Genomic DNA, 18,683 nt, shown 5'->3' with positions numbered 1-18,683 from the left:
ATAGATCAATCCATTAGGCTCCGCCCACGGCGCACATGTAAGCAAGAACACGTGAGCCTCTTCAATGCCATTCTGCACAACTCTGCTGCGCGCGCCCCCCATTTGCGCATGTTTGTCAGACTTTATTTGTCAGACTTTTGGTTGCTCAATTGGGTTGTGATTGGTCAGATCGCAATGGGGCGAAGCTTAATGGATCGGTCTATTATACAGCAGATGCTGTCTCAAAAAATTGAGAGTACAAATGCATCAGTAACAACCCAGTGCTGACTGTTTTACACTCAAATTGAAATGTTAAACCCAAATTGAAAATTAGGTGAGGTTTGGGTTATCACCATGTGTAAATCTTTTTTGAGTAGTGTTGATTTTTTAAAAAGAACTGGTGGTTGACAACTGAACATTTCAATCAGTATTCTCTGATCGTCTTCAGGATGAATTTAAAATTAAAATCTTGTGACGGAATGATTATTGAATGGACTATGTCAGTATGAAGTGAAAAACCAAGTTGAAAATGGAGTTGTTCTTTTACAAACTAATTAAAGGCATTATACATCATTGGTTTACGAATGAAAAACAAAATGGAGATGAATGATAGTGCTCTGCGGAAAAGCTTATAAGCTTTTTGCTTCTAGTGGATTTTTTCAATCCATCTGAAAAACTGCAGCTTAAATAATTTTAAAAACCAATCATGTATTATGCCTTTAACCATGTGACAGAATAACAAGCGATTCACAATATAAGTGCGCCCTCTACAGTTTGCAGAAGAGATGCTATTTTCGCAGTGTATGCCCAAAAAGGGTCGTTGGTGTATGCGAGGATTCAAATACCTGAAACTTTCAGATGGCAAGCAGCCGTCAAATTTGGGCAGTGAACAGGAAACAGGAGTGATTTTTAATAATTTTATAATTTGGGGGGCTAATCATCCTTACTCGCAGCTAACAGCTAAATTGCGAAGGACGCGGCTACAACATGTTCGAGAAGCAGGCACGCAAGGGAGCCTTTGGCTGCCAGCAACATCAACCCATTATGACCACAGAGCACAGCCAAGATCGAAAGTGTTTGATTTTTCCCGAGGGAGGAAAACCGGATGGTCTGGAAACCCTCGTGGCACAGCAGAGAACCAACGCACGGCTCAACTCACATATGGACCGACCGGGAATCGAACCGGGGTCACCTTGGTGAGAGGTGAGCACTTTACGCACACGCCAACCATGCCACCATTTCCTCCATAAAGCAGTAACATTTATTCCTCTGCTGTGTTTATGGCATGAGATTTTTATGTTTATTTTTTTTTTTTGTGAGGCTGGTGAATATTTTGCAAAATCTATATCAGCCATTTTAGAAATCCCAAACTGAATCTTAAAAAAGTATTTGACAGCTTTTTGAAAAGAAAAAAAAACTCTTCTGAGTGAAACTGTAAAGGCACACCGTCCTGTGAATCGCTTATATTGAGTGTCTTTGGCTACGGCTTTGTCCAGATGAATTGGTCATATAACCTAGCCAAAGCCCTAACAAAAAACTTTTTCTTTGACACAATCTAAATTGAAATGATAACTGTGATGAAAATTTAACTTGTTCAAATACGGTACCCAGAGAAACCTGTGTTAATTCTCGATATTATTATTACAGTTTTTAAAAAGGGAATTTAATTTTTTCGTGAAAGTTAAAGTTGTGATTACTCATTATTATTAGTGGTTTTTTTTAAATAAAATTAAAAGGATCTTCTGTTCAAAGAACAAAAACCATAAAAAAATTGAAGAAAATTGATAAGAAAACAAACTTGGGTGTTCAAGAACTAAGTTTAGTGTTAGTCTTTCACTTAAAAGGGTGCAAGAATAAAACTGTAACAGTGACCGTAATAAAGATTGTTAAGAAAGTGAGTTACTCTCTGTTAATTGCTGGAGTGGGAAAAAGTGCATCCCAAGATATTACCTTTAAAAATTTGTCATTTTTACTGGTGAATGCGTTTGGCTGTAAGTGATAAATGTAGTGTTCATCATTGGAAAAGTATTACGACATTGCTGGAAAGTTAGAATTGGATTATAATCTGGAAGGAACATTTTTATAGTTTTTACATTAAAAATAATAATAATAATTAATTAATTGTTAAAATTTTTACCAGTTATACTGGGGGCGCCTACAATAATACTAATTGTAAAAATAATTCTTATGGTATGGATATTAACATGTACATAAAAAAGCTATCTGTCCCTTTAAAGCCATTATACACTTTTGGTACAGAAAAAAAAATTAAAAGTTCACAGATTTACAAATAATGTACAGGGTTTACAGGAGGTAATGGTGAAAGACTTATCTTGAAATATTATTTCATGAAATGCTTTACTTTTTGAGAAAACATTAAAACAATATCAATTCTCGATAGCGAGAATTACGGATTTATTTTAAACACATGTCATGACACGGCGATATGTGCGGAAACAAGGGTGGGTTTTCCCCGTAATTTTCTCCGGACTCCGATTGAGTTGAGTTGAGTGAGTTTAATGTAAATCTGTGGACATTCTTCTTCGTATATTTACAGACACTGGACACTATTGGTAATTGTCAAAGACCAGTCTTCTTACTTGGTGTATCTCAACATATACATACAATAACAAACCTGTGAAAATTTGAGCTCAATCGGTTGTCGCAGTTGCGAGATAATAATAAAGAAAAAAACACCCTTGTCACACGAAGTTGAGTGCTTTTAGATGGTTGATTTCGAGACCACAAATTCTAAATCCGAGGTCTCGAAATCAAATTCATGGAAAATAACTTCTTTATCGAAAACTACATCACTTCAGAGGGAGCCGTTTCTCACAATGTTTTATACTATCTACCTCTCCCCATTACCCATTACCAAGTAAGGTTTTATGATAATCATTATTTTGAGTAATAACCAATAGTGTCCACTGCCTTTAACAAAATTGTGTGGCAAACAAGTCAAGGGTATGGCATGAACAGCACGCTTCACACAGAATCAATTTATTTGAGGGTAAATAATATCCACTGTGTACATAACATATGTCAACGACTGTGTCCACGAAGCAGATGTGCACAAAAGCTGGCCAGATGTTTAAAAAGGAGGGCATTCTGGAAAGAACAACCAACCGAGCACGGTGGAAGTATTTCTGGAGTGCACTTCAGGTTATAAAAACAATATTTACCGAAGGAGAGACAAAATGTACAGTGAGTTATCCACAGATGTTTTTAAAGAAGTGAGGGGAAAAAAGAATTCTGGTGAATGATAGTTCAATTTCTTTGAAAGGCAAAGTATACCCTTGGTTTTGGCAACCGCTCGATTATTTTAATTCTATATAAATGAAGATGTTTAGAATTTAACAAGAATGTGAGAATTTCATTTCAAAAGGTGGTCGCATTTTTGTATTACATGTAGCGCCGAAAATCCAGAGGGAATATGTCCACTGACAATGTAGGACGAATAGTTCTCCACTAGGAAACACAATCTGAGAAACGCTACTGTCCGTAACACTTCTCAGATTCAAAGTTGGGGGCATAAAACTTTCTTTGTTTTACATAACCACAATTATTCAAAGAGAAATGTCTCTCAAATGCTTTATAACCACATTTATTCAAAGAGAAATGTCTCTCAAATGCTTTATAACCACATTTATTCAAAGAGAAATGTCTCTCAAATGCTGTATACTATCGATAACTAAAACGTGTTATTTGTGGAAGTGTCGTGGCCGAGCGGTTAAGAGCACCGAATTCAAACTCTGGTGTTTCTGATCAGCAGAGTGTGGGTTCGAATCCCCAGCCGTGACACTTGTGTCCTTAAGCAAGACACTTAACCATTGCTTCATCCTTCGGATGGGACGTTAAGCTGTTGGTCCCATGTGTTATGTAACGCATGTCAAAGAACCCAGTGCACTTATCGAAAAGAGAAGGGGTTCGCTCCGGTATTGCTGGTCTGATCGGCAGTAAATTGCGCCACAGCACCTTGTAAAGCATAACATGGTGCTATTGGAATTAGGTCTTATAATTCAAACGTAGTCCCACAATTTGGCAGGAAATACTGTATGTTACAGCGCCACAATTAATATTAATATTATTATTGCCATTATTTTGAGAGTGCCTTAGAATTTCAGTCTACATGGAAGAAGTTACTGATTATGAAAGTTCATACGAGAAAACAAAAATTACGTGAGATATTTCCCTCTGAAATGAAGTCATAACGAAGAAAACTGGGCTTCGATCTTTCTCTTGAGTGAGAGTCTGACAGGATATATTGGACAAAGGGAAACATTTTTACTAATGATTCGTCCCGAGACAAACGAGGAAATGAACAAATTGAATCCACATTAAACTATGCACTTGAGACTATTGTGGGAAAACAATTGTCATTAAAGGCTTCTCCAATATGTGATGTTTGTTTGTTTGCATGGCCTGCTGATAAAGGTCAAGGGCTGGGTAAAGTTTAATATAAGGTCAAAACATTGAACTAGTGTGAACCTGATAAAAAAAACATTTGTAATTGTTTGGAGAGAAAAAATTGTTGAAAGAGTTGTACAATTTTCTACATGGTAAAGGGCTACACAATGTTCACAGACCACGTATTTTCAAAAGCATGCAAAATTGTACATAGAAGAAAAAATAGAACAATCATTTGTTTGCTTGAAGTCGCAGGGCAAATGAAACACCCAAATAAAAAATAAAACGCAAATCAAATCAAGAACAAGAAAACTCAAAAGATGCAACTTGACGTGAGCTTAAAATAAAAACAAACGGTGCAGTGCAGAACAGAAATAAGAACATGAACAAGACAGTTACTTAAGGTTAAAGACGGGCATCGGCAGAAAAGAACTCACTTCAAAATGAATAAATTAACGTAATTAAGAACACTACCATCTGCACCCTTCAAGAATAACAATAACAACTTCATGCATACCTTTTTGTGGTATAAAATTATTTTAATATTTGATTAAGTATACAGATTGATATTAAGGGTTCTACCAAGCAATGATTTTTTTAAACTTTGGGGCACTCTGGACCCAAAGTTGGGATGTTTGGCTGAAGCGCGCTGAATTAAACTGGTTCTCAGAATGTACTCTACTTGGGAATGAGGTTGATCTTAGGGTGCGTTCGTTAAGCTTCCCTGGGTCATTCCTGGTCTGCCCCGCTGCATTCGAATAGCTTTTGACATCATTCCAGGGGCTCACCCAGGTCAGCCCCCAAGTGCTCTGCTTGTGGAGTGAGTCACTTGGGGGCGCGCCCCAGGTAAACGACGTCACTACGAGAGCGATGAGTGGTCGTTCGTTTAGCTCTTGTCAGGGGCTCACCCGAGTGAGCACCGCGGGGGAGACCCAGGGAAGCTAAATGAATGCACCCATAAATAGACAATATATCAGATGGAGACATTTCTCCTGAGTACTGGTACCGTTACATGTATGACCTATGACCTGACCTATATACTGAATGCTGTGATTGAATACTAATAATCCTCTCACCCGCCCCTAACAAAGTAATCATAAACATTAACCAATCCTGAACCATGCCTTCCCATGAATATGGAAATATGCAAATGTTATGTAAATTGTGCCAGTGACCATGTTGTGGAGCCTAACCCCCTCTGGTGTTTTCTGTAGTGTATCAAACATGAATATGGAAAATATGCAAATGTTATGTAAATTGTGCCAGTGACCATGTTGTGGACCCTAAACCCTTTGGTGTTTTCTACAATGTATCAGTCGTGAATATGGATATATGCAAATGTTATGTAAATTGTGCCAGTGACCATGATGTGCTACAATGCATTTCTCCCTTGCACAACAAGACGACAACAATTTTGAGGTTTCTGCAAGCAATCCGGAAAATGGTTATAAGGATAGACTGGACCCCTGTCTTTATCTGTTCGGTTAAAGACAGGCATCAGCAGAAAATGATTCAATTGTCTGATGGGGGAATATACTGCTTGAATTCCTGAGTCCGAGATTGGCAGCACACTATGCGAGAATTGTACATTCTTCTTAGTCTTCTTTGTCTTTAAGAGAAGCTTTCAAACCTGATCATAGTGATAGACTTGTACTCCTGTTGAACCATTAAGTGCCAACTAACATTAAAGACGCCAAGAGGTCAGGGGTCAAAGGTCAACATCTATTGAGTGCGAGTAGTTGCGTAATGGTTGGTATCAGATGTTATTCACAAGCTTTGAAGTGATGACAACAGGTGGTTGGTTTAGTCTCAAAGACGATTAAACCACATCAATAAAAGTGTTTTAAAAACCATGAAGACAATTTCAAAGTTTCTTCGGTGGCTCAGAGAATTTTATTTTCTGAGAAAATGAAAAGGGGGAAGAGGTGGCTTGGTGTGCTTTAAGATTCATGCTTAAACTGAAAAACCCTGCGGAATGATTCAAAGATAGAAATGAAAACAAAAAGGCTACACAACAAACAAACTAAAATAAAATTGCAAACCAAGCATGTGAAATGGTAAACTAAAAAGAAGACAAAAAATGTAACTCAACAACTAAAATACAACTTGCACTGCAACGAAAGATGACAATCATGTGGAACAGATGAAAGCAATGAGTGTGTGTGTGCGGAGCTCAAGACAAAACGCTTTTGCAAAAAGGAAGCCATCAGGCATGGATGCTGTGAGAGTAGGAAATACCAGGCTAACCTCAGTCTTCGAAATGCTACGATCCAGCTCCACCTCGCTACCGTTCTCCGACGAGCCCCGGCTGGCGATGCTGCCCTTATTGGAGATGCTGAGGGGTATCTTGGGGGAGGGCTCCCCACTGCTGATTACTCCACCGTTCCCGAGGGTGTCCAACTCCCCTCTAAGCAAGTCCAGTTTGGGTTTGCTTGGCTTGGCCTTCGGGGAATCTACGCCCTCCTTGATGCTGTTTTCCTGAGATGATGTGACGTGGTTCCCGTCCGGTTGAACAACCTCGCCGTCTCGCGCCCCTATATTATTCACATCCTTGAGCGATTCCATGACGATTACTGGCATAGGTTGATCTGCCGATATTATTGCTTCTTTCTCAGTGGGACGCTGAGCATTGTTCTCCATTTCTGGTTTGCTTTCCTCTTCTCCCGTATCAACCGTTATGTTTTCCACAATCTCATCTTTATTACCGATAACATCTTCCACATCTAGAGTTTTCACCATCTCAGCCCCTTCATCCTTGGTCTTACTCGAGGGAGCATCTTCATCAACATCCTCTGCCTTCTCATCCAAGTCATTAATATTGTCTACATTACTTGGCAGGGATTCTGCGTTAATTTCTTCAAGTCCGGCCTCGGGTTCGATATCCGAGCCCTCGATTTTATTAGCATCTAAAACTAAATGATCAGTAAGCACCACAGCAGCCGGTTCCCCGTCTGCTATAGGCGTTACCCCATCCTTATTAGCCAGTTCCCCATCTCCACTCAGTGGTTCCCCATCTACAGTAGGTGTTACCCCATCCTTATAAGCCGGTTCCCCATCTCCACCCAGAAGTTCCCCATCTGCTATAGGCTTTACCCCATCCCTACTAGCCGGTTCCCCGTCCTCGCTAGTCGGTTCCCCACTTATAGTCGGTTTCCCATCCCCTTTGTCAGTGTCTACTACATCACATACCACATGGTGTTCTTGATCGACGCCGTCCACAGATGTTGTGCTGACTGCGCTCATTTTGCGATTGAAATCACTGCTTTGGCCATTCAGAGCACTTGGCTAAACAAACAAAAAGATAACAAAACAAAAAGTTTAAATTTTAATGAGACAAGGAAAAAGTTAACAAAATATCTTATGACAAGTCATTGAGATCGAAGGCAGGATTTGTTTCCGTAAACTTGGCCCAACTTCATAAAGCTTCTTAAGCAGAAGATTGTTTAGCAGAAATGAGCAGGGCGTCAGTCAAGAACCATACATGTGACATGGCAGTTTGGCTGGTAACCTTTTCCTAATGTCCTTAGCTCCTTTTTGTGCTTAAGCAGCTCTATGAAATTGGGGTCAAGTCTGTACACTATTCAATTCAGCTATTTTAAATTTCAACTTTAGTGACACCTAGTACGATGCCTTGTTCTTGTACAATTTTTTGGGGACAGCGGCTGTACTGTTAACTTTTTGCAAGTTGGTTTGTTCAAATTAAATTGAATGCGACAGAATCAATCTTGATTGAGAAGATAAAAGAGTTTATCTGCACGGTTAAGTTAAGAACCCATCTGTCGTTCTTAATGAACAACAGTCAAGGGAACGCTGCAAACTCCCACAAGGGGATATGAACACCTAGCTGGCAACAGCCAATCTCTCTCATACAAACATTGGTTTAACATACATGTACAATGCAATACAATACAAAAAACTTTATTGTCCCTGCAAGGGAAATTCCTTTGGCCTTATTGCTCACATAAAATCACAGACACCATTAAAAAGGTACAACGTTAAAAATGGGTTAAACCTTACCACAGAAAAATAGTGGGAATAAATACAGAGTTAAAAAGTGAACCACGGACAGATAAAAGGGCATTATACGGAAAGAGAACACTAAACAAGGCGTTTAGATCCAGTTCATAAGATGATTATGAACTGGACAATACAAGAAATTGTGATTCAGTAGCTAGACGACAATAGACCTCTATCACGGTGTGGCCATCTTGATTTTACTCCATTCCAACTCATTGCAGCCAAACTGAGGCTGGACGGAATAATAGTCTGGTGCCATGTTTGCGCAATGAATGTTAGCATTCATTGCTGTTATTGGAAACAGGGAACATGACCAAGATGGTGACAGCGTGATAAAGGTCTATACTTGTTCCAGGTTTTGTGAAATTAGCGGTTAGCTTGGTTACGATTCGAACCTGGTCTACTTTGACTTACCTGCTCTTTTACAGGCGAGTTATATGAAGTCTTGGTCGGCGTTGATGGCGTGCTGTTATTAATGGCGAAGGGCATGCTGTTCCTGTCGGCCAATGGTGTGCTGTTCTTGTCGGCCAATGGCGTGCTGCTATTTACGGTGGATGGCGTGCTGTCATTAACGGCCAATGGTGTGCTGTTGTTGTTGACCAATGGTGTGCTGTTATTAACAGCCAATGGGCTGATGATGTTGCTAGAGGGCGTTGTGGGAATGCTGACTGAATTATTCAGCAGTTCTTGACTGTCTGTGCTGTCGGCACCGATGGACGAGCGACGATCGCTTACATCGCTGCTCTGATCGTTCTGCTGAAACGGTCAAGAATAATCACAATTAAACACCTTGAGGCTTTAGCCAAGATTTGGTAAAATGGGTGTCCACATTTGAGAAAATTTAAAAATCTAAGTGTCTATATTGTTCACTAATGATACATTTTTATTTGTTTTTCAATTCGCCAGACACACAAGGCCTTAAGGCCACTCCAAGGTGTGGGCTACAATCATTTTTAGGGCTGAAACAGGGTTACCCCTTTTACAGTCCATACCGATGTAGGTCTGGGTATCATTAGTCCGAAGCCTAATGACAAATAAAGCACAACACTGGTCAAAACTTGACGCACTTTGTGGCCTGTATGGCTATTTCGGACAAATCAGTTATGACTGAAAAAGGTCTTGTTAAGTATTAACATCTGTTTGAAGTTCTCATCACGTGGATAAAATACACCAATCACATTTTGTTTCTTACCGGAACTTGGTCCTCTGGGAGTTCCAGAATCTCCTCCGTCACCTCAGCCTTGGCTTCACAGAGAAGGTCTCTGACTGGCTTAGTATCAGTCACATCAGCTAGCCAGGGATGCTGGAGAACCAATCAGAAAGCGTGTTACACAGCATGAAGTTTTTTTGTCTTTTTGAAGAAGATACAATTAATCTTTATAATTGGTGCGTTCGATTAGCTTCCCTGTGTCGACCCCCCGGTGCCAACTCGGTGAGCCCCAGACAAGAGCAAAACGAACAATCACTCGCCACTTTCGTAGTGACGCTATGCACCTGGGGCCAGCCCCCAAGTGACCCACTCCACAAGCAGGGCACTGGGGGCTGACCTGGGTGAGCCCCTGGAATGATGTCAAAGCTAGTCGAGCGCAGCGGGGGCAGACCGGGTTGACCAAGGGAAGCTAAACGAGCACATCCATTGTTTGGGATATTCAGATGGGGTGGGGCTTGGATGGAGTTTGCGGTGTGTGGAACGGTTATGAGGTGAGGATTCTTGTACTTTATAAATTACCTTCATCATTTCTGCTGCCGAGGGTCTCGACTCAGGATTCTTATCGAGGCATGTCTTGATAAAGTGACTGAAATCCTTAGACCTGAAGAAAAAAAACACAGGAATCAGGCATACATGTAACTCTAGGTCAGAGCTGCTGACTAACTGGTATTCATTTTCACTCCTAGGTGGAGGGAAACAGTTATGACACGACTGACCAGGCCAGCATTCAAACCCACATTCAGAACTTTCAGAAGTCACCCAAAACCGCTCGACCACGATACCCATCAAGGTTTCCAGACTAAGTATTGTTTGAAGCTTTGCATCCTGTGGATATATGGGAAGAGCCCATAAATAAATAGTAAACTTTTGGGTACAACCATGTGTAAATCTCTTTAGTGGCAGTGTGGTCTCGACGCTTTGAACAGTATACTCTGCTTGTTTTGAAAGCCATTGAGCAGAGTATACTGTTAGAAACGTCGAGACCGCACTGGCTCTTTTCAGAGCCGACACTCCCACAAAAGAGATTTACACATGGTTGTACCCGCAACTTTACAATTTATTTATACATGTAGTTTCTTCCTGTTTCCAGACTACTTACCATCTTGAAGGGGCAAGAAGAGTCGGGGGTTCAGCCTTAGGGATCTTGATGAGTACCCTCATGGGATGAAGCTCGTGGTAAGGAGGCTCCTGCTGGGCCAGCTCAATCAATGTTATCCCCAAGGACCATATATCGGCTTTGTAGTCGTACGGATTGTCTTTCAGCGTCTCACAAACCACTACCTCAGGAGCCATCCTAAACAACAAATATAAATCATATTTATTGGTCAGTTTCTTTCGGTTTCTGCGCCAACTTAAAAAAACCTGAGGCACAATGTAATGTTCGCTAATTGTTGTAGATTACAATGTATTTTAAAAAAGAGTTTTTTCTTACCAGTATGGAGTACCGATGAAGGAATCTCTCCTCTGTTTGGTTTTGACGTTCTTAGCAGAAACTCCAAAGTCCGCTGAAGGATAGAAAACAAAAGATAACCACGTTAACTTTTTCTAAATCGGTCATAGGCACATTTAATAGCATGCACAGCATAGACACTGATATTAAAACTGTGAATATAACAGGAAATAAAAAGGCAGTGGACACTTTTGGTAATTACTCAAAATAATTATTAGCATAAAACCTTACTTGGTAAGAGGTTGGTAGTATAAAACATTGTGAGAAACGGTTCCCTTTGAAGTGGAGCAGTTTTTGAGAAAGAAGTAATTTTTCCAGAATTTGATTTCAAGACCACAGATTTACAATTTGAGGTCTCGAAATCAAGCATCTGAAAGCACACAACTTTGTGTGACAAGGGTTTTTTTTTAGCTCAAATTTTCACATGTTTGTTATTTTATACAATGCTGAGATACACCAAGTGAGAAGATTGGCCTTTGACAATTACCAATAGTGTCCAGTGTCTTTAAAAGAATTGGAGGCTACATAAGAAGCCGGAGCTTCTTAAAGATCATTGAGCAAAAAACATGTGTTTCTGATCAGCAGAGTGTGGGTTCCAATTCCAGCCGTGAAAAAATGTGTCCTTAAAGGCAGTGGACACTATTGGTAATTGTCAAAGACTAGCCTTCAGTTAGTGTGAAGAATCAATCTCAACATATCTCAACATATGCATAAAATAACAAACCTGTGAAAATTTGAGCTCAATCGGTCATCGAACTTGCGAGATAATAATGAAAGAAAAAAACACCCTTGTCACACGAGGTTGTGTGACAAGATGGTTGATTTCGAGACCTCAAGTTCTTAATCTGAGGTCTCAAAATCAAATTGGCGGAAAATTACTTCTGTCTTGAAAAATATGGCACTTCAGAGGGAGCCGTTTCTCACAGTGTTTTATACCATCAACCTCGCCCCATTGCTCGTAATCAAGAAAAGTTTTATGCTGATAATTATTTTGAGTAATTACCAATAGTGTCCACTGCCTATAAGGAAGGCACTTAACCATGGTTGCTTCGTAAAGCTAGGGGGTAGTGCTTTCTGGTCTACCAGTCGAGCTTCTGGTGGATGATACCCAAGCCTACATCCGAATGGACTGTGAACGGGTAACCCTGTTTCGGCCCTAGGAGTAGGTGGCAACAACCCAAAGAAAAATAGTTGATTTGCAGCCCACACCTTGAAGTGGCCTTCAGGCCTTGTGTGGCTGAGGACTTGCATAAACAGTATTTTTAAGAATATTTATAACAAATCAACAAATCTCTGGTGCCGAAACTGCTTGGATTGAGTTTTAATTTCGACCTACCGAGTCTTATATCCCCGCTCATGGTGAGAAGTATATTGCCAGCCTTAATATCTCGATGGATGATGTGTTTACTGTGAAGGAAGTCCAGAGCTTCTAGCATCTGTTTACAGACCACCTTAATCTGCATCTCGGTTAGACCCTTCTCCAGGTCCAGCATGATGTCGTCGAGGGCTCCTCCTTCGCAGAATTCTATCAGCATCTGTTAGGAACCACAAAGGAGTAATATCCATGTAACATAAATACTGCCCTCTGTCGTCATTCCTCTTCAATTTTCCAACCTTAGCCTTAACCCTTTGCTTTAATCTCCTCTATTACAAACAAACAGACCTTATTTTTATTAAGAAACCTTGGGCTCCCCATGGATTTATCATGCCATCGCCATTGTGCGTCTCCAAGAAAACTGAGGACAAAGTCAGAAGAACATTGCTCCCGACTTGGAGATAAAAAAGCTGGTCTTACAGTAATAATAATAATAATAATTTGGGAGGCTAATCATCCTTACTCGCAGAGAGCTGAATTACGAAGGACGCGGCTACAATGTGTTCGAGAAGCAGGCATGCAAGGGCACCTTTGGCTGCCAGCCACATCAACCCATTATGACCACGGAGCACAGCCATGATCAAAAGTGTTTGATTTTTTCCCAAGGGAGGAAAACCGGATGGTCTGGAAACCCTTGAGGCACAGCAGTGAACCAACACACAACTCAACTCACATATATGGCCCTGGCCGGGAATCAAACCAGGGTCACCTTGGTGAGAGGCAAGCGCTTTACGCACAAACCAACCATACCACCCTGAATTGGTACGTACATACTCATAATTTGAAATGCTTTGGACAAGTACATACCCATAATTTGTTAGCGAAGAGGTACGTCTCATGCATTCCCACGATGTAGCGATGCTTGCATTCAAACAATATCTGGATCTCAACCAGGAAGTCTTCAAGTTCTTCTTGCTCTTTAATCTCGATGAGTTTGGCCGCGGCGTAAATACCGGTGGCTCGATTCTTGGCCTGTGGGGGTTATTAGCAAAACATTAGTAAGTTTAATACACTGGGAGTGCTTCACTAAGGCAACAAAAGCGATTGCCTCCTTCGTGGCGTGTCATGTCCGAGCGGTTAAGAGCACCAGATTCAAACTCTGGTGTTTGATCAGCAGAGTGTGGGTTCGAATCCCGGTCATGACACTTGCTACGTAAAATTGGGTAGGTAGTGCTTTCTGCTCTACCAGCCAGGCTTCGGACTGATTGATACCCAAGCCTGCATCCATCAGCCCTAGGAGTAGGTGGCAACGGCCTCTGGAAAAAAATAATTGTAGCCCACACCTTGAAGTGACCCTCAGGTCTTGTGTGTCTAGCGACTTGCATAAAAAAATGTAAACAAAATATAAAAATGCCCCCTGGTCACTGCCTTGTTGCCCTTGAAATGCTCCAGTAGAAATTTACAATTTCCTCATACATTTTATCTTGATTTATTTTGTATTCATTGATATACCCTACAAACAAAATCACCAGCAGTAGTAGCTGAAAGAGTCACTTTACAATGGTAAACATATAAGTACATCAAAAAATATCAACAATCACATACTAAAAGGCAATAAAGAGTCATAAGTACAAAATACATTTAGGTGCCCTTTATCAAATAGAATGCTTTGGATGCCCTTGCCCTTTTAAAAAACAAAGCATCAAGCCTGAGTGATATTGTGTGAAGATGAGCCATCCTACTTGTAGTTGGTAAAATCCAGCCCTTGAACTATGCTCTTGAAGGGGCACATTCTATTATCAAGTCGTTCATGGCCAAATGTTTCCAAATAAATGCCTCAATGTTGTTGTGACACAAAAGACCATTGTATTGTGTGATGTCACATGTTTACAAAAGAGCTACATTTTTATGTAATGTACATAGCCTGGACTTCCTGCATGCACAATTTGCAAATCAAACATATTTTGAAATATAATGTTCACCTATACTACAGGTTACATTAGTTTTATGTTATAATATGATAACCATAAAAAATAGCAGGGGGGGGGGTTCCAATTATCAAAAGTAAACAATTCCTTCAAGGGTAGGCCTACATTATATTCTGGATACTAACAATACAATTTCTCAAATGAGTACATGTAGTACGTAGGATTTGAAACTTTGCATGGTGGAAATACGATATAGAAAGGTTTGCGGTAACACAATGACTATCTCCAATGAGGTGGGGTGGTTCAGAAAAAGAACCGTTGATTTCAACTCGACGTTTCAGCTTTCTCCAGAAGACGATCAGAGCATACTGATCGAAACGTCGAGTTGAAACCAACAGTTCTTTTCAGAACCACCCCAACTCATTACAGATAGTCATTACATGGTGTTACCGCAAACCTTTCTATACATAAAGTACATCGTACATGTACATGTACATGTACAGTACATGTAGCTTGCCTGTCAAGAATGCCACAAGGTCATTCCATTTGTATACTAAGGAGACAAGGCCCATATTAAGTGGCATGTCAATTGCTGTCAATTGATACGATTGTAAACATTGATGATGACATTTCAAAATTACATTTTCAAAGAGCAGTATTATTTTTTTAAAACTTTTTTTTGCCAATCTCGCCTGAATTTGTGCGACCAATAGGTTTATGATATTCCTTGGATGTCAGTTGAGCAAAATTCATATTTGTTAACACTTCCCCGAAATTGGATCACATCTTACAATATAACATGTAAGGTTTTCTAAGAAAATGTTCTCCATGTCAAGCCCCGTTCATACTTCCTGCGACTGCGAATGCGATACGAATGTTGACGTCACCAAATCGCAACGAAATTCGCACTGAGTTGAACCATGTTCCACTCACTTGCGAATATCGCTGCAAAAGGAGGGTTGTGACGTCAAATTCACGTCAAATTTGTTTCGCATTCGCATTCGCATTCGAAGGAAGTATGAATCGGGCTTAAGTATGATTAATTTATCATATTATAAATGAATAATTTGGATATCCTTTTCAGGCTCTTGAGAGGGCACAGCAATGTTCCACATGGAAAGGGAACTTCTGTGGGGAAAGTGTAAACTTTGTTTCGGAACCTTGCAGAGGGCACCACAGCATAAGCACAGGGCACCACAGCAATTGCTGTGGGTTCCATTGATTGCTTCAATGCCTGATGCGATTTCACAAAACTCTTCCTAACTTAAGACTAAGATAAGTTAAGACGAGTTACTTGTCCTAACTCGAGATAAGACAAGTCCTAACTCTTTGTGAAATCGATCCCTGCTTTTATAAAATCCTAGCTAAAACCTTGGGGGTACAATCATGCTAATCTATTGTGACGAGTGTTGGCTGAGAAATGAGCCGGTGGGCTACTCTAAAATGACGTTATCAATCAACTACAATGTAAAAACATACAACAACATTTGTCAACCATCTCCAGGTTTCTAATAATAAAAATCATGAAACTAATTTTCCTTTCTGTGTCATCCATAAACAATGCCGGACAAGATGCAATGGTTGAACAAGGTAACGAAACAAGCCTAGGGAATACTACATGTACTCAGGTTGCTGACTTATATTAAATTAAACAAAATGTGACATGTTGGAGTGATATCTGATCTTAACTTCTCCTACAGTGTTCTCTTACAGTGAATGCCATGGCTTTCTGAAACTGCATAAAATCGTAGAGGTAGAATTACATACGCTAGTATTATATTGTACACATACTGTTGTACATACATACATGTACTGATGTACAACACACAAATCATCATTGAGTTACATGTATAAAAGGTCTATATTCAAGGATGGTAATGTACATAGTATAATGTGCAATGTAGAGTTATTGATTGTTTTTGTCAACATAATGCTTTTTTATAGGCAATATTATAAAGAAAGGTAGCACCACCAGTAGGCCTCATGTACATTATTGTGGCCTCATGTTTTGAAAGTGCACTTTATAAATCCATATATTACACCAGCCCTGATACTTCACGGAGGCAATGAAGGCGATTGCCTCCATGCCCACTTGGTAATTGCTGTGGTGCCATTGAAATGCTCCAGTAGACATTTACAATATTATTTTCTCATACATGTAGAGTGCCCTTTACCAAGGAAGAAATGCATTGGTTTCGTTGCTCTTTTAAAAAACGAAACATACACATGCCTGTTAGGCCGTGGACACTATTGGTAATACCTCAAAATAATTATGAGCATAAAACCTTACTTGGTAAGGAGTAATGGGGGAGGTTGGTAGTACAAAAACATTGTGAGAAACGGCTCCCTCTGAAGTGACGTAGTTTTCGAGAAAGAAGTAATTTTCCAAGAATTTGATTTCAAGACCTCATATTTGAGGTCTCGAAATCGAGCATCTGAAAGCACATGACTTAGTGTGACAAGGGTGTTTCTTCTTTCATTATTATCTCGCAACTTGGACGACCAATCGAGTTCAAATTTTCACAGGTTTGTTATTTTGTGCATACATGTATTGCTGAGTTACACCAAGTGAGAAGACTAGTCTTTGACAATTTCCAATGGTGTCCAGGGGTGGATTTCACAAAGGTAGTCCTAACTTAGGATTAGTCCTAGGCAATGCTAAAAGATAGGACCATTCCTTAGTTAGGATGAGTTACTGGTCCTAACTTAGGACCAGTCCTATCTCTTAACATTGCCTAGGACTAGTCCTAAGTTAGGACTACCTTTGTTAAATCCAATCCTGGGTCTTTAAGAAGATGAAACTTTGCATGGTGGGAGACTAATCAAGTAAGATTTGCGATAGGACCTGAAGCTTGTCTTTTGTGCTGCAAAATTGTTCCTTTTTCACGCAGTGCAAGTGATTGCCTTGAAATAATAAGACTGAAAAAATTGCCCATTGTACCATGGCCTCAAGGTGTTTTATGTAATTTGTAATTGCCACTTTCAGAAACAAGAAGCATACAACAGACTACGGTGTTAGATTTCAGCAGAAAGAAAATTAATATCAAAAGAAATTCTCTTGAGAAAAAACAGGAGCTGATTTCACAAAGAGCTGAGATTGATCTTAACGGCAAATCAATCTTAATTGCTAGGCAAAGTGTAAAATCACTATGGCAACATTGAAAACTCATCTTTAAGATGAATCTTAGGCCCTTTACGAAACTACATTATACGGCTTGGCTTTGGATTTAGCTCAGGCTAGCTTGGCCCGCGGTTGTTTTGACAATTGCGCGCCCCCCTATGCAAACGCGCTCGGGGCTTAAGACGAGAGGACGGAGCCTGAAGCCGAGTCCAAAGCCGACGCCCTGGATTCAGAAAGGGCCTCAGTGCTTTGTGATGACCGCTCTCAGGCGACACACACAAAACAAGTTATTTCGGTTGGAAACCATTCATGTGAAGAAAGAAATATTTTGAGCTTCTACAATAGTCTATGGAAGTGTTTATGCTTACAAAATGCAAGTCTTAAGTGTTTTTAAACATTTCAATAACTGCTTTTATTGAGAGATCACCAAATACAGGAAAATGGGAAATGGAGAACTGACTATTTTGCCCTCCATGTCCAAGCCTTGATTTGTTAACATTGGTTTGAATCATAGAGTTATTATAAGAACTAGAGGGCGGACTGGCCTATATACGCACCCCAAGCGTGCAGGCAGCCATTTTCTAAGTTGACAAAACAGGCACAGCGTGTGTTTGTGCAGCCATTTTGTAAGTTGACAAAACAACATTGCGTAGCGTTCAATAAACACAAACTCAAACGTGTGTTTCATATACAACGGGCGTACGGAATGGTATGCGCGTATCTCCTTGCGGTCCCGTCGTGTTTGTGCAAAAAGCATCACCAGTGCGCCCTCTAGTTCTTTTAACTCTATGGTTTGAATGTATGATAGAGGTCTAGCAGCCATGGCTCATACAAAATTCCTGTCACAATATTATTTCCTTATTGCCATGTTTTGATTGACCGATCGATACATGAACATCAACACAGTGTGTGTACATTACGATACCGTCTCTACAAAAATTGGCTTCTGCTACTTATTTCTGGATTTCTGTATTATTAAATCTATTAATGTCACAGAATAGGCCTATAATCATGAGTGAAATCATGACTAAACATTCCATTTCATCGGACAAAGCCTAGTAAAATAGAAATTCCTAGCCAAATTTCATGGGCAATTACTCTGGATAATGCACAAATTATGGACAGGTATAAACAATTTTTTTTCTTTTTATTTTTACATTTTTGTAATTGGGTTCTTTGCGGCATAGTAATAACAAAACACACGCTTTACCTCCAATCTGAAGACGCAGCAATAATGGTTAATGTCTTGCTTTGAA

General features: G+C 40.0%; 1 protein-coding gene across 5 annotated transcripts in view; it reads right to left on the bottom strand.

Annotated features, from left to right (window-relative positions):
• Window positions 1-18,683, bottom strand: part of LOC139940425 (serine/threonine-protein kinase 10-like) — a 34,169-nt gene that overhangs the window by 13,079 nt on the left and 2,407 nt on the right. The window contains exons 2-10 of one of the 5 annotated variants that reach the window (XM_071936659.1): window positions 13,246-13,410; window positions 12,400-12,598; window positions 11,046-11,118; window positions 10,713-10,907; window positions 10,133-10,214; window positions 9,596-9,706; window positions 8,818-9,159; window positions 6,634-7,671; window positions 1,930-1,968 (exon numbers count right to left, since the gene is read on the bottom strand). In XM_071936659.1, the coding sequence (XP_071792760.1) occupies window positions 1,930-1,968; window positions 6,634-7,671; window positions 8,818-9,159; window positions 9,596-9,706; window positions 10,133-10,214; window positions 10,713-10,907; window positions 11,046-11,118; window positions 12,400-12,598; window positions 13,246-13,410 (2,244 nt within the window). The remainder of the gene's footprint in view (window positions 1-1,929; window positions 1,969-6,633; window positions 7,672-8,817; window positions 9,160-9,595; window positions 9,707-10,132; window positions 10,215-10,712; window positions 10,908-11,045; window positions 11,119-12,399; window positions 12,599-13,245; window positions 13,411-18,683) is intronic. The other 4 variants (XM_071936662.1, XM_071936660.1, XM_071936661.1 and 1 more) reach the window with 4 other exon arrangements.

This window comes from Asterias amurensis, chromosome 8, assembly GCF_032118995.1.
Source record: "Asterias amurensis chromosome 8, ASM3211899v1".
Classification (NCBI taxonomy): Eukaryota; Metazoa; Echinodermata; class Asteroidea; order Forcipulatida; family Asteriidae; genus Asterias; species Asterias amurensis.
Note: the sequence above shows the minus strand (reverse complement) of the source record. Positions and strands in the feature narration are given on the sequence as shown.